The following is a 20,300-nucleotide window of genomic DNA, read 5'->3' as shown; positions in this document are numbered from 1 at the left end:
CTTTAGGGGTTTTCACTGTATGGTTTCTAATTGCATAAGACTTTCTTTAAATCTGAAGTAAATAATTCCTGAACTTAGAACCTAGTCTTCTTATATTCAAGGTTTTCTTATAACTCCATCTCCTAGCCTGATATGGAGTCTTTTCTTCAAGAATCTCACACAGAGAGAAATCTCTCCTTTTCTTTATTTCCTTCCTGTCTCACCAAATCCTCAAGTGCTCCTTCCCTAAGGGATCTGCCCTTGCAAACCTCCCAGCGAGGAACATAGGGCACTTGCCTCCAGTCTGCGAGCTGCTGGCCACTGCCCATGGCCTCTGGAATCACTGCAGTGGGCTGGACTGAGTTGTGCAGAGCTACCCCAGGCAACTGTTGCCAAGTTGAAGGCAGAAGAATTTGTTGGGTTCCTCCAGGCCAAGCCTGCTGTAAGGAAACACACACAAAAAGATCCAGACTTGACTCATTCTTGGCTTTTTCTTTTGTGTTTTAGATGAAAGAAAAATTCATATCTTAAAAGAAGTTTCTTGTAGATTGTTAACTTGCAGAGATTAAAAAAAGAAAGGTCAGAGGGGCTCAAGGTTACAAGTCTTACAAACAGGTAAAAAGAACACGCTCCTTTCTCTTGGCTACCTCCATAATCTGACCACCAGGGTATTAAAGAAAAGAGCTTCCTATGGTTAAGCGTTTCTATTATACTGCAGAGTAAAGGAGTCTGAAAGTTGAGGGGTAAGCTCTAGTTAAATGCTGGAGTAACATTTTTGCAAAGAGTCTAAAAACATCCCTAGAAAGAGTTAAGACAGCTCCCTTGAGATTAAAAATAGGAATTTAAAAATTTGAGTGCCAATCAGATAAAAGACATCAGGTCAATTCAACCCATAAAACAAAGAGAAGAACTGTTCCTTTTTAAAAGGGTAGTACTTGGAAAATGGAGCCAGATGTGGAAGACCAAAGGCCAAAATCTTATGGCAAACAAGCTTATGCCAGCAAGAGAAAGCTAACTTCATCATTTGCAGCCATGTGATAGAATTTTTTTAAAAGGCAATAAGAAAAATATTTAAGAAAAAGATGCAGAGAGTACCATACTTTGTTTTTAGTAGTTTCCTAAATATGTATCATTTGTAGAAACATAACTCGACATAAAACCTAATCTCTAAAAGAAAATACATTATTTGCAGTTTTTAACAAGCCATGCCACTTGCAATAGAAAGCAACAAATATGTTTTCTGTATTTCTTACAGAAATTGTGGCATTTCCTAAAAAAATGGGAACAGATATGGAAGTTTGCTTTTTAAACCTGAGTTCTACAGTACAATCACCTACAATGCTTGGATACATGGTTCTGTTTCTTGAATTTCAAACTGCAAGGCGATCAACACACTGTTTTAAAAATATTTCTGCAAGTAACAGATCCACTTGTTACAAGTACCGGTTCCAAACAAGAAGCCTTCAAATCAGAAAAACTGCAAACATGTCTGCTACCATAAGCAGAATTCAAAACAAAACAAAACAAAACAAAAAAATAAGAGAAGTATGTTAAGTCACACCATGCGTCTTTCCATAAGCCAACACCTGCACAAGACAAAGCATGTAGTTTAATACAGAGCAAGAAATAACATTCCAACGTGAGGCAGAAATCTGGCGTTCCAAGCGACGAACTGTTTTGACAGAGGAAGAACAAAAATACGCAAAGCTTAGCAAATGGCTAGCGCAAACTTAAGAGAAGCAGCAAAGGAGAAGTGTCAACTAACATTTCCAACCTCAAAACTACAGATGTGTAAGTTAAAACCAGTGGCTTGTATCAATCAAGTTGGAAATACCTCTGACTCCCTTACACTCAGGGCTTATGCTTATGACATAATTAATTTGGCAGTGACAAAGACTTTTTAAACTGAAAACCAAACAAATTCCAGCACCAAAGTATGTATTCTGAAAGCGTTTTTCACTCACATGAGTCCTTGAGAGACAACAAAAGAAATTTAAAGCCACTTTGAAAAATGGAGACATATCAGGAGTCAACAGTATCAACTAGGTTTTCAAATGCTTATCTAATTTTAAATTTTACATAATAAAATGCTGGATGTCAAATAAATAATTCTAATTCACTCAATTAAACCAAAACACATCCAAGAATCACTATTAAGGTTTCAAATGCTGAAATATACCTCAAAGTCCTAATTGTTTGTTTTCCTATCTCTAAGACCCATGCTACTACAGTTGCTGCTGTATTTAATAACTTTTCCCCATGACTTTCAACAACAAAGATATTCTTGCATAAAGTTTTTCAATCATATTTTCACCTTTGTATAAAGACCTATTTGTAAAATAATTAATTTCTCCAACACCTCTATAAATGAGTTCACCTTTTATTTCAACCAACAAATGAAATATGATCTTAAAAGGCTCTAAAGGGAACATGTTTAAATGGAAGATATTAGCTGCCACTGATCATAAGTGGCAAAGAGTTATCTTCATGTGTTCATAGAGGGAAAGTTAATATCAACTAATAAAGAAATAAATTAACAGCATCTTAAACATTTCTACACGCAGAAAAGTTTCAGAAGCTTAAAACAGTAAATAAAGAAGGAAGCTAACTTGCCAAGGAGTTCAAATTTTGGCCATCCGGGTACCTGTAGCAGAGCCAAACTAAAGGCCATTTCCTTCATTCTCAAAGTTCAGAGGGTAAAAGGGCAGAGAAACAGATAACAGTGCTGAAGCTCTTCTGAGGCTACAACAAGAGCTTTTATCACCCTAGGCTGGCAAAGAAGAATCAAGGGATCTGACTCCTTACAGAGCCACAATGAACATCAGAGTCAAACAGTGCTTCAGCAAATGTTGGGGAGGAAAACAATGAGACATTAAAGATGTAGCAAGAACACAGCCACAAGATGGCACATGCTTCCATGCCCTCTGTAAAGACTAAGTTAAAAAATTTTTTTTTTTGAAAAATGAGAAAAGCAGAAGAAAACAGAACAAAAACAAACAGGAAAAAGTAAAAAAAAGAAAGAAACCAAAGAAACTCCGTTAGTAACACAATCAAGTGAGGGGAATTACCAGTACAGCGGCAGTCTGTTCAACCAGCGCCGGCCGGCCGGCTGCGCAGCTCAGAGTAAAGGGCACCGCATACTGCGGTGTGATGGTGGCTACTTGAGGGTGGAGAGTTGCTACCATTAGTGGTGTACAGCTTCCCTGAAATGTAGATTAGGCAGGTGAGTGAAACAAACACGGAGGCAGGTTATCTGGATTCAGAAGGGTTTTCATTCCCCCCAAGTTATTACCAACAATAAGCAGTAATTTCATATCACTTAAAATGCATGTACCAAACACAACTCTCCCCTTCAACTCCGCACAGCACTGGCCCACTAGGTCAAACGGCCTAAAGTGAAAAAGTATAGGAATCCTTCTTGGGCCAGATTCAGAGGATCAGTTCTAAAAAACTCAGTTAACAAAGGCATGTATTAAGAACTCCTCCTCTTCCTACTCACGAAATAAGGGTTTTGGATTTCGGAATTTGCTATGTGTCATGGGCCACAAACATTTATACAAAGAATTAAAAATATAGTATTTGTTGCTTATATGAATATTTCATGAGTTTCTTGACCATCTTAGTTGCATTTTGCATGGCAGGGATAAAGTTTTAAAGCTTTCTATAGCCTAGTTAAACACAAGGAATGAAGGAATGTAATACTCGAAGAGGCATCCTGATATGATCCAGCCTCTCAACTGTGATGAAATTCTCAAAGAATGAGTAAAGGGGACACTAAGAGAGCAAAAGGGGAACCTTTTACTTTTAGAATCAGTGTTGTTATACATGTACTATACCTTTAAGAGCATCAAGATAAAAAATTAACTTCATCCCACAAAATTAAATTTACTCAGTAGACAATTTCTCCAAGTCTGGATATTTATGTCTCCAAGTCTAAGGAAGACATTGGCAGAGTTGCAATAGTGTTAGGAATGAGTACATCACTCCATTATAGATGTTTCATTTTAAGTCCACTGAATCGTGACCAAGAAAGATCTTACAGTCAAAGCAAATACCGTCCTCTAGGACAAAATATCTGATTCTCAACAGTGCTTCAGAGAACTTCAGCACTACTGAGCATCCAAGCTGCTCTGGCTCTCACCTGTGTAAGAACTCCCGACTGTATCTGTAGTGGCTGAGCAGCTGGTGCCTGGGGTACAATTGGCACAGCATTATCCATCCTCACAGGGAATCCAGAATGCTTTGTTGTTGCTTGTAGTCCAGCTGTAAAATGTAATATCACAGTTATATTGCTTTGCTAGGTCTGGGGCTACTGCTTGCTTGGGCGATTTTTGGTTTGTTTTTTAGTGTCTCGGTTTGAATAATCCACCACCCAGGTTTTAGTTCTAGACACTTAAGACAAAGGAACTTCACCAAAGTCTGGGAATTTAAGAACAGAGAGACTTGATTCCCTTCAGGTTAGATTAATGGAAAGATGCTTGACAGAGGAAGGGATGGTTTCAGGAAATTATAATTTTTTTTAATCCAACAAAGCTTAAATCATAATATTCATCCCACTCCCATTAACAGTAGAGGCAAAAATAAACAAAAAATCTTTGCTTAGTAAGTTACATTCACCTTTTAATCCACTAGAGGGGAAAAAAAAAACTTGAGCATTTAAAAAATGTAATCTATTAAAAGCTAAGACTTTATAACTTTTGGTTAATTAGATAAGAAACATTATGAAAAGCCGAATAATTTATTATCTGAGTCACCCTTTTGTTTAAATATTTCAAGGGGATGTTTTTACCTAACTCCTCAAAAATATATAACCTAGTTCACAAATTAGTCATATATTTTATCTTTAACCAGTATGTGAACTGAAGGAATTATGCCTATGATAAAAATAATTTAAAAGTAGACATTGTGGTTTACAGAGTCACTTTTTTATGCTTATTTTAGAAACCTGCTCTCGTCACTGATAGCTTTCTAAGAAGACTCTCTTGCAGTAATGGAAAGCTAGGAATACTAAGGCCTTTCCGCAGTCTTTAAAACAGCGGCCACGCCTCTTTACTGTTTTATTCACTCTCCTCTGGGCACAAATGCTGGGCACAATGCTGAACCAGGAGTATCTCATGCTGGGGAAAAGAGGCGCTCAAGATAGTTCTCCCTTTTGCCAAAGCTTGAGAAGAGAACCTTCAAAGCTTTCTTTTAAACCTACCCGATGAAAGCTTTCAATGTAAAAAATTTAGTTTCTATTATGCCTCCAATTCACGAATGCTTACAGTTTTGTGAAGTGAGGATACAGCCATTTTAATGAGACTATTCTGTCTGTGACACTTTCTAGGCCATCACCAACTAATTTCTCTGAATATTACTATGGAGTTATCAAATGAGCATAACTCATAAACTCTAATACTGTTGTTTTCAGTAAGTTAGGTCTTTCAATTTTCCATTTCAGTAATTTAAGTAATTTAGTAACTAAGTGTTATATAGGAAAACATAAGCCACAAATGTACAAAGTAAAAGAGACTAGTAAAATCAGAATTACAACAGTCTAATAATAACTTTTTAAAAGTGTTACTTACATAAAAATAAAAGGAAACAAATCCAGGTATCCAGATTAAACAAAATTGCCAATCATTCTTCCTAAGGCTATGCTATCTAAAGCTAAGTAACATCAAAGATTCTTGTCTATATTCCCATGGCTAACTACAAGACAGCGTTATTGTAATAGCCCCCTACAAATTGGTAGGAACTGAGGAGGCAAAATTTAGGAAGAAATGTTCACTACAGACGTTCATCCTTGTGTCCCAGGATGATGAAGTTACAGAATTATAGCTTCCACTGAGCAAAATGTGTATCTATTTTGGTCAACTGGAACACTATAGAAAGTAGTATTTATATACTGACCCACAAATGTGACTCTAAATAAGTATTAGATTGCTATAGTGATTTAGGCTAAGCCACAGCAGTCAAGCTAGTTTAAAACTAAGCTTTTTCAGGGAACCCCAAGTGGAAACAAGGAATTAACAAAAGGCAACACTCTGGGAACGTCCTCTCTGAACCCTGAACTAAAAGGATTAAAGTTTTGTTTTTATTTGTTTTGTTTTTTGTTTATGTTGAACATAGCCCTTCAAATAAAAAATTTTTTAAAACCTATGAAAGTATGGAAAGAAAAGTAAAACTGTCTAATGGATGAGGGTCTATTTTCCTCTAAGTACAGGCATCTTGTAAAAGAGCAGATGGTGAAAGAAAAGTAGGCAACTTGGAATAAAGGACTGTTGGGCAGAAACCAGCATATGGCTGTGGCTGGCAAATCAACTGACAACTCTTTACAGCTATTTGAGTTTAAATACTGAAAGGTAGTATAGAATAATACTTCAAAATATATACGCTATGGGCCCCACTGCCCAGGTTCAAATCATGGTCCTACCACTAACTGGTCATAAAACTTTGGGCAGATGAGGGGATTATGATCAATTTTCTCATCTATAAATTGGGCATAATGACATTACCCACTTCTCAGGGTTGTTTGTGGGGATGAATTAGCACATGTAAAAGCACCTAGAACATCATCTAGCATGTAGTAATACATATCAGTTTTTATTACTGTCATCACTTTAATTTTAAAACTCCCTTCCATTTGTAAAGTTTAAAATTTGCTCTACGTAGCTCCTCAGGTTATTTACACTTCCTAAACAGGAAAAAAATTTCCAAAGCTTATACTTACCTAATTATACCAAAAAGGGTTAACCACTTCTCCCCTTCACCTCTTCTGTTTACATTTTGTTTTGTTAAAGGAACTAAAAGTTCTTCTGCCTCATCTCTTAAATATCATCTAAGAAGCAGAAAACTTCAGAGTTCCACACCTGAAAACTGTTCCAATGAAACTCACTCTGGGGAAGGTGAAGGGGAGAGGGGTGGCTATTTGCGAAATTCAGTAGAAGAATCACTCAACATACGACAACCCAAAGTATAAAATTTACTATTATGAAGCATGTATGCAAAAAATAATTTGGTAAATTAGGCTAAATTTGCATTTACGGGTTTTGAATCTGCTCCTCCGCTCTCCCTGCGGTTTCTCCCTGGTTTACATCGCTATTGCTCTCCTGTCCTCCCGGTAATCTTTCAGTCTCCCCTAGCCCCTCTTTTCCTTCTGCTTGCTCCGACTCTGTCAGAAACCAAACAAACAAAAGAGTCACAGTCAATAAGTAACTAAAGTAAAAAGATAAAAATGCTAACTGCTTCTATGTGAACTGCTATGAGAAGCCTGAATCCTGGTTTATTCCCAGAGGGCACTGACATTGACTTTCTATTGGGAAAGTCAAGATGTCAGAAAATATCCTTAAAATAATTTAATCTTTTAAATGGCTCACCAGATCAATAAACACAGAACAACAATGAGAAAATGAAGAAGGATGGAAATGCTGAAAATTAAAAATCTTATTGCAACACACCGGGTGAGAGCCCCCTTCTTCAGCTATTCTATTCCTCTGTTGATAGGAATTTGCAGGAACAATATCATCCATAAACTAAAGCAGATAAGCTTTAACGCCTTCCCCATGCAAATACCTCAGCTTGTAGAATTTTTCAGTTCAATAATGATCTTTACTTCTGAATGTAACTTAAGAGGTTTCTACATTCTTACATATGATTTTTACATTTTTGAATAAAATTACCTTTCATTTGGAATACTAATTTTATTTTATAATGGAATGATAGAGGGACTAAGACTCAACATATAGCAGTTCTGTTTCCAACAAGTTTTTTCAAGATGTATATACTCTGCACATTGAGAGATATGTGTTTATGCCAGATACAGGACATTGATACAAGGTCTCAATGGGCAAGAAAACTGGTATCAGGCAGTTCAAATAAGGAAATATTAATTGAACTGCTATATGTCAGACAGTATCATAATTAGACAAATAACCAATGTAAAAAAGGTCAACCTACTTCAGTTATCCTCATAATCAAAAACTGAGTTTAAACTTGTCAAAGATCAAAACTAAACAACTAGATACCTAATTAGAATCTGCCTAAAGCAGGTAGGTCTGATATATACCATATGATATAGGAGTTTCCCCACTTACTTTGAAAAGCAGGTGGACATACTATAAATGTTTGTTGGAATGGATCTGTCTGAGTGCAAATCTGGGTGGTTCCAGGCTGCAAGGAAACACCCTGCTGGGCAACTCCAGGCACTGGTGCTGCAGATGATGGGTACAAAGCCGACTGGTAGTTTAGCAATGAGACATCTGAGTTAGCCAGAGAAAGAGTAGCAGCTGCTGCAGTAGAACTGGAAGCTAGAACACTGGCCTAAAAACAAAAGGGTTACAATTGTATACTGGTATAAACATTTTTACATATACAGAATCTATCTGGAAAAACTAAGAATGAAGTTTTAAAATGTGATGTTAACTGTCTTTGAAATAACTCTCTGCTTAAGAAATTCTTCCTATCTCTTAAATTTAAGGTAGATTATAACGCTGAAAAAGAAAACAAAAAATAAAAAAACAGTCCCTGCTCTGGTTGAGGCTACATAAATGAACCCCTACCTCTTCTTTCTTTGCAAAAAGTTACTGGATGTGAGATCCCACTAAATCTCATATGCTCTTCCATTTAAAAAGTAGACCTAGCTAAGAAATTAGGAAATTTACATCTTCAGAAACAAACTTAAATGTAAATATCACTGTTAGGCAAACAAATGCAAAACCACTCTTAAAGTTAATTACTGGAATTCATAGAAACAAAAAGTAGATCAGTGGTTGGTGGGGCGGGGTCAGAGATGGCAGGGGAAGTGGTCAAAGGATACAAACTTCCAGTTATGAGATGAGTAAGTTCTGAGGATCTAATATACAGCACAGAAAAAAAAAATTGGAAATACCTTTCGATACATGTAGTGAGAACTATCTAACGAAGAGAAAGTCACTGGCTGAAGTCAGTACAATCAACAGCAGTAAGCAGTATAGAAACCAGGTTCCCCTTATTTGACTATGCTAAGACTATGAGGGCATAGACTAGGCCTTTGTATTTAATTTTTGTCAGCACATGACATGTAGGTACTATCAGTCTGGAAATTCTTATGAAGCAACAAGACCACCAGAGCAAAGACTGGTTTCTTTACCTCACCCTATACCCTTACTAGTTTTTATCCCACTTAGGTCTGAGTTTCCAAAATCATTTACTGAATACCTGATTGTGCACTGTATTGAGTTGGTTGCTGAAGCTCATGGTTAGATTTGTGCTTGTATTTGGGGCAACATGCGTGGTGAAGGGACTCTTGATCTGACTCACTGTATCATACATGTGAACCCTCCGTTTGCAGATCTCCATGTTCTGAAAACAAGACTTAACACTGAAAAAAGAGATTAAAAATTCAATAACATAAATGCTGAGATTTAAATAGATAGCAAACAACTCAAGATAAACATGGATCAATGGTTTTATTCCCCACCCCCGCGAGTACTTTCAGAGAAAGTGAATCAAGAGTTTTTATAACCATAGAGAGGAAAAATACACATCTAATTTTTAATCTCATGATTTTTCAATGAGAATGAAAAGCATCAGTGAGACAAATATGCAAGTACCAAAGCTACTGCTCATGTGATGCTTCCATTTAGCTGTAAGATGGTAACTCAACAGAGAACCACATCATGGCAAAATGCCCCAGATCATACTATACTCACTGATTGCTATGTGGAAAATCCAGAAGGTGAGTCATTGTCACAAACTGATGGTTAAGAGTTTTCAGAGGAGTAATTCTCTTATCTGCATCAATTGTTAGCATTTTTTTTAACAGATCGATGTATTCTCTTCGATCCGCCTTCTCTGCCAACATATCTGTTCCCTCTAAGTCTGTGGACATGTTCACCTTCCAAGGAAAATTTAGAAATATTACACTTCGTCACTCAACCTCTAATGCTGATATTTAACATCTGCATTATGTGTATATATGTATATAAATAATATGTATACTTTATATATGCAGTATATATATTACTCATGAGAAAAACTGAGGAAATTTTTTTCACAAACGGAAGCTCTTCTTATACTGTCTAATTAAAATTTTCAATTTGGTACAGTTTGTTGGTAGAATAAAGTTGAATAAGCTCTTTTCATTCAAAATCTGGATCAAAGAAGCAAAAATGACTGTTATTACTTAAATATAAGTTTCTCTTGCTGAAAAGATTAAATGACATAGTATGTGTTTAAACAGAGTTTGAAACAAAAGTACTAACTAAATGTTAGCTCTTATGTAAGTATTTACTTAGTAGAGAAAATGGTCAAGAAAGAAATCTTCGTAAATAATATCTCAAAATACTGACATGCAACAAAACCAGTTAAGCAAAAGCAAAGGAGAAATGTATAATCTAAAAATATCCTTTGCTAGGATTCAAACATTCTTTTAACACATGGCAGAATATTTAAGTATTTATGTAAGAAATAAAAACATATACTAGACAATAACAAATTGACTCTATCTTTACTATAACCAACAGAAGTATATCTCTAACTTTTAAAGAGATACATAAATGTCTGGCTTTCTGAAACTTTTTCCATACTCACCTGAGCCATATCATCTAAACAATTAAAAATGTACTTTCGAGCTTCTTTTGATTTGATTCCAGTCTCCAATTCATGTTCTTCAGGTGTCTACAAAATATAGATTTTTAAATCCATCTGCATGTTATTTTCATATTTTATTTTAAATTAAAGCCATAATACAAAGAAACAAGTGTCATCACCTTGCCAACCAGAGATCACAAACATGAAAGTAATTTACAACCAGAAAAGCTTCCGGTAGAAAGATGGGACCTTGATACCTGGCCACCCTTTCAACAGTGATAAAATAAATGTGTAAGCAATGATGTAACACAGTTCCTGAAAAATGTCAGTTAAGAAGAGATATTACCATTTTCCTCTAAAAGCTACTTTCAAATGAATACAATATTTCAAATGCTAACTAATCAACAGGCTCAGAGACAAAGAGTTACTGGGTTAATCAAATTACTCAGACATCTATTTTTTTCAAGAAAATATGTAAGGTCTTAATATGGGCAGTTATAAAATTCTGTTGTTTTGTCATATTTATGAAGAATTCTCTAAAAAACAGCCACTACTAAATTATTCTAGTTCTTCCTATCACTTAATGATAAGCACTACTCTCCACACCGCTTCTTAGTTGCTGATTCAAATACATAAAATAACCTCAGCCAACTGAACTGGTATTTAGTGGTTTGTTTCTTTAACTAAGGATAAGGCCAGATGGGTACAATGAAATAATTTCTCAAAGTATTTCTTCCTGCAAACATACATTCCCACTGCCCCCTCCTCTGCCCTCCCCCATCTCAAGAATTTAATAACTAAATTTTGAACTCAAATTGGGATTAAGGAGTACAGGAATGAGTAATATAGTATAGTAGGGGAGTCAGACCTTAAGCCTCCACAGTGGGTACCCCAAATTAGGATCTCTGTTGAAAAACCTGGTTGTTTTTGTTCCGGCACTGAGAAGATATTCAGCTGGCAGGCCTTGTGTTTGTGAAATGTAACGAATCTGAAATGTCAAAACCATCAAAACATTGATTTGGAGTGAAAAGGGAAATTAAACTTTTACACTAAAACATTATTAGCTCTAGTCAAAGAAAAAGAAAGGTACTGCAAAGAAATTAACTATCTGATCAATACAGATGAAATTTATCTGTAAATAAATATATATGTTAACCCACTCACAGATAATTCCCAAGTATTTATTCAGTACCTTCCTTGTTACTATACCTGTTACTTACAAGGAAAACTCAGTTTTCAAAGCTTTCTGTGTGACCGTTTTTGGTTTTTTTGTAGATTTCTGATAGAGTTCAAAAAATTTTGATTTCTAGGACAGAACAGAATAGTTTCCAAGAAACTATTTCATAGATTACCAAGGTTTTGTTTGTTTGTTTGTTGTTACATTATCAAATTTAAGAGATCAGGAAAAAATTTTCATAAACCTCTTTCTTCCTTGGCTACTCTAGTTATTATCAATTGTCCCTACTCTGCCACAGAACTTCTCTCTCATACCATAAAATTAAGTACTTAGTTTAGTTTCTCTATCCCCACATCAATAAAGGGTAGGTACTATGTTCATTCATTCAATATTTATTGAACACCTACTTTGAACTAAGCCAGCAGTTCTCAAAGTGGGGAACATTGGGGAACACTGAGGGGTCCCCAAGATCCTTTTAGGGAGTCTATGAAATATAAACTATTTTCATAATAATACTAAGAAGTTATTTGCCTTTTTCATTTCTTTCTCCCTGGGTATACAGTAGGGATTTCCAGAGATGATGATGTCATTGCTCTGATGGCTAATGAGACATGTGCCTGCATATTCTTGTGCTTTAAAAGTTTCCCAGTTTTATTGTTCACACTTCTGTTTGCTTTCACAATTCTCCCTACCCAAAAAAGCAATGTTTCTTTCCTGACCTACTGAAAGCAAAAGAGGTAATTTTGTTTTTACCATCCCCCCTCCATATAAGAATGGCTATATTTAACAATGCAATTAGAAAGAAACTTATAAGCAAGGAAATCTTCTCACCTCTCCTCCCCAAAAACTTCAGTTTTAATTTCTAATGTAATATATATTAATAGATATAAGCTATATAAACAGAGCTCTTCAGGGTCCTCAGCAATTTTTTAAGAGTATAAAGCAGAGGTCAGCAAACTGTGGCCTACAGGCCAAATCTGGCCAGCTGTCACAAGACAATTTTAGACAACAGCAGGATATTACTCTGAATCTGTGGAAGCTACTTAACTGGAAGCCAAAATACAGAACTAGCAAAACAGAAAAAAAAATTTTTTAATGTGGGTGAGAACGTTTTAAATGTGAACTTCTTTTGCATATAAAAAGAGTGAAACATTATTTAAAATCCAGGATAAAATCTGTACAATGAGATACTATGTAGACATTTTAAATGATAGGTTAAAAGTATATTTATTGACATTGTAAAGATATTTCATAATATACTAAGTGAAAAAAGCAGACTACAAATTAAATACAACCTCACTTAAAAAAATTACACTTCACTAATTCTAAGAGACACATTTTTTCACATTAACATCTTTGAAATTAGGATATGTCTTAAAACTGATAGCCAATTTATTATGATAGTCATGACAAATCATGGTTTAAATGGAAGCATTCCTTCTTAGAGATACAGAAAAGTGGTGCATCTTTCAATCAGTGGTGTCTTAGATTTGATTTGATGAAACAGTATATATGTTCCTCTATATCTGTAGGTTTATATTAAAAACATAACTATATGTAGCACATACTCGCTCATTCTTTCAGTAACTGTGGGAGCCAGACAGTGGTGATTTTTAAAATAGATATGGTTACTGCTCTCGTAGACCTTGCAGTCAAGTGAGGGAAACGGACACTGAATGCATAATTCAAACTGAATTGGCATCCTGAAGAAAATAAACCTCTATAAAAATACATAACAGAGGAACCTGACCTAGACTGGGGACCCATGAGGAAAAGATCCTTGAAGAAGTGACACTTTAGCTAATAAATGAATAGGGACTGACTAAAAAAAATGAATGGGTGGTGGAGAAGCATGCCAGACAAAGAGAACAGTATGTGTGAGGGCTGTGCTGGAAGGAAACATTCTTAACTAGTGCTGAAATGATGCCACTGGGGCTAGTGCAAGAAAAGCAAGAAGTCATGGTTTAAGACCAAATCTCTAAGGAAGAGAGGAAGGGGAGGGTCAACCCAGATAGGGGCTCAGAGGCCATATTAAGGCTTTAGCCGTTTATTCTAAATGATGGGAAACCACTAAAAGAGCAGGGGAGTGGCATGATCAAATCTGTGTTCTGAAAAAAACCACCCATGGAAAAAAGACTAGAGGGAGGCCAGAGTAGATAAAAGGGAGGTTGTCTAGTAGCCCATATATATATGGAATCTAAAAAAATGATACTGATGAACCCAGTGGCTGGGCAAGAATAAAGATGCAGATGTAGAGAACGGTCTTGAGGACATGGGGGGTGGGGGTGGGGACAACACGAAGTGAGAGTAGCACTGACATATATACACTACCAAATGTAAAATAGATAGCTAGTGGGAAGCTGCTGCATAACACAGAGAGATCAACTTGATGTTTGGTGATGACCTAGAGGGGTGGGATAGGGAGGGTGGGAGGGAGGCTCAAGAGGGAGGGGATATGGGGATATATGTATAAATACAGCTGATTCACTTTGTTGTACAGCAGAAACCGGCACAACAGTGTAAAGCAATCATACTCCAATAAAAAGTTGAAAAAAAAATGAGTATAATCAAGAGGCATTAGGACATGCATGGTCAGGAGGTACATGCATGTGCGTACATGCATGTGCATGCATGCATATGCGCACATGTGCACACACACACACACTCACACTGCAAAACTACATTTTCCTTCATAGAATTTATCTCCATTGTACTATATAATTATTTGTGTGATTATTTACTTAATGTGTATGTCCCATCACCAAACTATAGCCTCCATGAGAGCAGGCACAATGTTTTATTCAGCACTATATCCCCAGTAACCAGAGTACCTATGACACAAAGTAGGTACTCAATAAATACATAAAGAAAATTAACAAATTAAATATATAAATAAATACAAAACATACCAAAACGTAACAGGTTACCTTTGAGAGGTAGAACCACTAAAGGCTGAAATTTCTGTCTCTTGGCTTACTGAATCTTTTCTAATTTCTCTACAATAATGCACTTATAAAATTAAAACATCAAAAATTTTTAATATTATCGAATGAAAGTTAAACTGTGAAAGTAGAATGGCAACTATCATACAGATACTGCTTTTCACATAGCTTAAAATAAAGGAACACTAAAGCCCCACCTTTATGCAAACAGAAAGTATAACTGTCATTTGTTATTTTAAACAACTGAAATGTTTCCAACAAAGTTGAAGCTATTAACTAATATCTAGAGAGGGTACACACATTTGACTTCAAGACTCACAAACATCTGCTGTAAAATCTCAGCTATAGCATTTACAAAAAATTCACAGCTGATATCATACTTAATAGCGAAAGACTGCTTTTCCCCTAAAATTAGGAACAAGACAAGAACGTCCCCTTTTGCTATTTCTATTCAACACTGTACTAGGGTGGTTCAATGCAAAGCAGTTAGGTAAGGGGAAACAAAGGAATCCAGATTGGAAAAGGAGATGTAAAATTATCTTTATTTGTAGATGACATGATCTTGTAGTTAGAAAATTGTAAGGAAATCAAAACTATGAGAACTAGAGTTCAATTAGAAAACTATTAGAAAAAGAGTTCAAGAAGTGTGTAGAGTACAAGATTACAAAACTCATTGTATTTCTATACACTAGTAATGAACTGAAAATAAAATTAATAATTCTATTCACTATAGCATCAAAAAAAAGAATACTTAGAAATAAATTTAACAAAAGAAGTATAAAACTTGAACTCTGAAAATTACAAAACACTGCTAAAGAAAACCTAAATAAATATGATCATGTTTATGGATCAGAAGCCAATTTTGTTAAGACAGCAATACTTCCTAAGGTGATCTACAGATTCCAGCAATCCCTATTAAAAAAAAAATCAAAAACTTTTTGGGGCAGAAATAGAAAAGCCCACCCTAAAATTGATATGGAATTTCAAGGGAATAGCCAGAACAATTTTGAAAAAGAACAAAGTCCTGGTTTCAAAACTGACTACCACCAGACAGAGAAAGACAAATACATATGATATCACTTATATGTGGAATCTAAAATATGATACAAATGAACTTATTTACAAAACAGAAATAGACTCACAGACATAGAAAACAAATTTACAGTTACCAAAGGGGAAGGGGGGGTGGTAAATTTGGAGTTTGGGATTAACAGACACACACTACAGGGAACTATACTCATTATTTTGTAATAACCTATAAGGGAAAGGAATCTGAAAAAAGAATACACACACACACACACACACACACACACACACACACACACACACGGGAATCACTTTGCTGTACACCTGAAACTAATATAACACTGTAAATCGACTATACTTCAACTGAAAAAAAAAAAAAGAAAAAAAACTGACTACCAAACTATAGTAATCAAAACAGTGTAGTACTGGCATAAGGATAGATACAGGGTATAGATCAATGGAACAGAACTGACAATCCAGAAATAAATCATTATATTTATTTATGGTCAACTGATTTCTGTCAAGGATGCCAAGACAACTCTTGGGGAAAGAACAGTCTTTGAGCAAACAGTATTGGGATAACTGAAAATCCACGTGCAAAAGACAGAAACTGGACCCTTTTCTTACACCATATTCAAAAACCTAAGTGTAACAGCTAAAACTATAAAGCTCAGAAGCAAACACAGGACATAAGCTTCATGACACTTGATTTGGCAATAATTTTTTAGATATGATACCACAAGTATAAGCAACAAAAGAAAAAATAAGCAAATTGGACTTCATCAAAATTTAAAACTTTTGTGCAAACACTCTCAACTTGGTGAAAAGGCAACCTCATGGAACAGGAGAGAGTATATGCAAATCACATATTTGATAAGGGATTAATAATAAGAATACAGAAAGAACTCCTATAACTCACAACAACGATTCAAAAACAGGCAGTGGACTTGAATAGACTTCTCCAAAGAAGATATACAGATGCCCAACAAGCAGATAAAAGGATGTTCAACATCACTAATCATTAGAGAAGTACAAATCAAAACCACAATGAGATATCACTACATATCCATAAGGATGGCTATTATTTTTTTTTAAAAGAAAGAAAATAACCAGCGTTGGCAAGGATGAAGGATGCAGGGAAACTGGAACAATTGTACATTGCTGGTAGGAATGTAAAATGGTATAACCACTGTGGAAAAAAGTTTGTTGGTTCCTTAAAAAGTTAAACATAGAATTACCATATGACCCAGCAATTCTACTTCTAGCTTTATACCCAAAGGAGTTGAAAACAGGGACTTAAACACTGGTATGCCAATATTCACGGCACGATTATTCACAACAGCCAAAAGGTGGTAACACATCGTGTCCATCAACAGATGTGCACATAAAAAAATGTGGCCCATAAATATGTACACACCCACATATACACACACAATGTAAAGAAAGTAATGAAGTTCTGATACATGCAACAGCATGGATGAAAAACATCACGCTAAGTAAAAGAAGTCCATCACAAAAGACCACATGTTGTATGTGATGAATATGATATACTAGAATGGGCAAATCTATAGAGACAGAAAGTAGATGACTGGTTCCCTAGGGTGGCTGGTGGTGGGGCAGTTAGGGAAGAATAGGTATTGACTGCTAATAAATACTGAGCTTAATTTTAGAGTCATGAAAACGTTCTAAACTGACTGTGGTTATGGTTCACAACCCTGTGAACATACTAAAGACCACTGAGGTGTACACTTTTAATGGCTGAATTATATGGTGTGTGAACTACATTTCAATAAAGTTGTTTAAAAAAAAACTCATCTATAAGAATAAAGATCCTGCCACAGAAACCTTTTTGTACAAGCAAAGATGCATCAAGATAAACTATTCCCAATTCTGCTCTACAACAGCAGCATCCTATTTATTCATTATTAAGCATGGGAAAAACAACTTTCTCCTGCAACCCAGTTTCGTATCTATGCACCAGGCAAAAATTCTCAAAACTACCAAATCATTTCTTTACAAGGTAAGCCCTCCGTTGTACCTTAGCTTCTAAATCAATTTCATTTGGTTCCAATTCCTAGGAATATTTACAACACAATCTGTTTACCAAGGTTGAAGAGATGCCACAAAACAGTTGGCCCAGGAATAGCACTTTGGAAACTATAATTGCTCGGAGCAAGGTTTCTTAATCGGGGGTCCACAAATTCCCTAACTTTATATATAAAACGTTGTGCACTTATTTTTCTGAGAAGATCCATAGCTTCATCAGATTCTCAAGAGTCTAAAACCCAAAGAGGAGAATCAATGGATTGGTCAACTAACTGCGGTTCTGCATCATTTAATCTTCCTCACACTTCTTTGTTGTTGTTGTTAAAATAAGGAAGGTGACTCATGTCTCACAAGGTGGATGAAAGACTGAAAAATTACAAAGCTCAATGTAACTGGTTACTTATCATATGAGCAACTCATTTTTTATGTCCAGAGACATAAGTCCAAAGAGTCAAATTTTTGGAAGTTGGTAAATGTTACATCTACTCTAAAATGGATCGAGGAGTCAAAATTCTAGGTTAAAAAGGGGGAAAACACTATTTTGCTCTTTTCTCTTTTAGTAATTTGAAATAACCATTCATTTCTCAAAAAAACTCAAAAAACCTCATGTACCTACTGGGTCCCATTTACAATGTCAGTAGCTGAAGATACACTGGTAAAATCAGTCTCTGACCTCAAACAGCTTAAGCATAGTAGTTAGAATCGTTTTTTTGAAAGAAAGAGAAATGAGAATTCACAATTTACTTCCATGGCAAAACTTTTTGCCTTAGGACCAGTTTCTTAGAAAGTTGTAACGTATCTTCTAAAGCTTGTCTGTTTTGAAACACAGATAATTTATTATGATATTTTTCAACTCATACGATTTCCCTTCTAAACACTGTTACAGAGACCTAATATACATCACAGCTTCTGGGGTCCAATGTGTTTCAGTATGCAGAGAGTAATTACTTCAGTGTGTGTCATGTATAAAAGGAAATAATAGCACTGAATGTGCCAGTTTGCTTTTAAAATTTCAACTTCACATTCTTACACTACTTTCATATCTTAAGTCACAAGACATATTGGTTAACTAAAGGTAAGTCTCTAATAAATCATTACAGATCTGGAAAAGTAACAATCTAAAGTAACATAAAATAAAATCTTTTTTAAAGTGTAGAATTGCAAATATAACTTCAGACTAAGAAGTAGCTAGAGAAAATTCCATTCTTTAAAAAATTATTTTTAATTGGACTATTCTTTCCCCACAATCTAAATACTTCACTAGTACTTCTATTCCTCTAGAATCTTTCACCAGTAACTACTTGCTTTCTATTGCCATCCAAATAAACTCTTACCTGATCATATTCTGAAGCACCAGGATAGAGAGGCCATCCCAGGAACAGCTCAGCTATCACACAGCCCAATGACCACATATCAATAGCTTCACAAAATGGTAATCCGAGAATAATTTCAGGGGCTCTAGCAAAAACAAAAAGAGCAGATTAAAAAAATTCACACATTATTTTGGGAAAGTAACTATGTTGATTAAGCCTGGTTTTAGTATCAGGTAAAGGTACACTGATTTAATGAAACTGAAAACAATCTTTGGGATAAAACCCGTAATTCGGAACTCTTGGCCCCAGATGTGTTTTGAAATTTACAGCTTTTTGAATTTCTGAAAGCTACTACCCATGCATAAACCACACACTGCATAATAATCCCAATGGAGTTTAGGGAAGCATCCCATAATCAAACACATTAATATTTCTGCAACAAAACATATGAGCAATCACACTATGCCACACAAATACTTTAAACAGCCTTACATTGATTCAAGTCAGGTCTTGCCAATAAGTAAGTTTACACCAAACTCAGAAAAACATCTTTAGTTTTGAAAGCTAACTGAATTTTGAAATTATGCATAAGGGATTATGGATTTATTCTTTTTATTCTTAGCATCTTTTTAATTATGGAAAAATCAATTAGATGGCCTGATCAATAAATACCCCTTTGTGACAGAAATGCCTTCTATAGAGACAGTGGTTCAAATCCCAGTTCCATTACTTAATAGTTGTAGGCAATTAATCTTTCTGTGCCTCAGGTTCCTCATTCATAAAATGAAGATGAATACCTACACTACATAAGGTTGTGATAAGGTTTAAATAAATAAGTAAAAAATAATAATGATGATGATGACGATGTTGTTGTTCAAATATTAAAGCTCCCGGCCAGCGCCTGGCACATGGTAAGTGTTATGTAAGTGTTAGATAAAACAATGACTATGATTATTATATCATCATTCTTTTAAAACTTTGAACTCTCTGTGTGCTTTCAGAAAGATTCATTTCTACTAATGCTCCAAGTAAGAAACCCAGCCCTAGGGAATGTTACAGAGAAGACTATGGTAATACCGTAAACTAAGAGCTCTACGTATATAAATCCATCCAAGGCAAAATTATTATCCCCTCTATATTACACTTACAGACGAGGAAACCAAGACAAATAGATTAAGTAATCTGCCCAAATCACACAGTTAGTAAGTGGCAGAGCTAGAATCTGAATCCTGGTAGTCTAGCTCTGAAGTTGAGTAAATTATACTA

The 20,300-nt window shown here is 35.4% G+C and overlaps 1 protein-coding gene across 6 annotated transcripts in view; it reads right to left on the bottom strand.

Annotated features, from left to right (window-relative positions):
* Nucleotides 1-20,300, bottom strand: part of HIPK1 (homeodomain interacting protein kinase 1) — a 48,150-nt gene that overhangs the window by 10,570 nt on the left and 17,280 nt on the right. For 5 of the 6 annotated variants that reach the window (XR_009048685.1, XM_057704532.1, XM_057704439.1 and 2 more), the window contains 9 exons: nucleotides 19,056-19,179; nucleotides 11,399-11,518; nucleotides 10,531-10,617; nucleotides 9,651-9,835; nucleotides 9,157-9,319; nucleotides 8,055-8,280; nucleotides 4,121-4,242; nucleotides 3,048-3,182; nucleotides 277-419 (listed from right to left, as the gene is read on the bottom strand). Coding sequence is in view for 5 of the 6 variants with exons in the window: in XM_057704532.1 (XP_057560515.1) it covers nucleotides 277-419; nucleotides 3,048-3,182; nucleotides 4,121-4,242; nucleotides 8,055-8,280; nucleotides 9,157-9,319; nucleotides 9,651-9,835; nucleotides 10,531-10,617; nucleotides 11,399-11,518; nucleotides 19,056-19,179 (1,305 nt within the window). In the remaining variant the exon portion in view is untranslated. The remainder of the gene's footprint in view (nucleotides 1-276; nucleotides 420-3,047; nucleotides 3,183-4,120; nucleotides 4,243-8,054; nucleotides 8,281-9,156; nucleotides 9,320-9,650; nucleotides 9,836-10,530; nucleotides 10,618-11,398; nucleotides 11,519-19,055; nucleotides 19,180-20,300) is intronic. The other variant, XM_057704353.1, reaches the window with a different exon arrangement.

The sequence above is a fragment of the Hippopotamus amphibius genome, chromosome 1 (assembly GCF_030028045.1).
Source record: "Hippopotamus amphibius kiboko isolate mHipAmp2 chromosome 1, mHipAmp2.hap2, whole genome shotgun sequence".
Taxonomy (NCBI): Eukaryota; Metazoa; Chordata; class Mammalia; order Artiodactyla; family Hippopotamidae; genus Hippopotamus; species Hippopotamus amphibius.
Note: the sequence above shows the minus strand (reverse complement) of the source record. Positions and strands in the feature narration are given on the sequence as shown.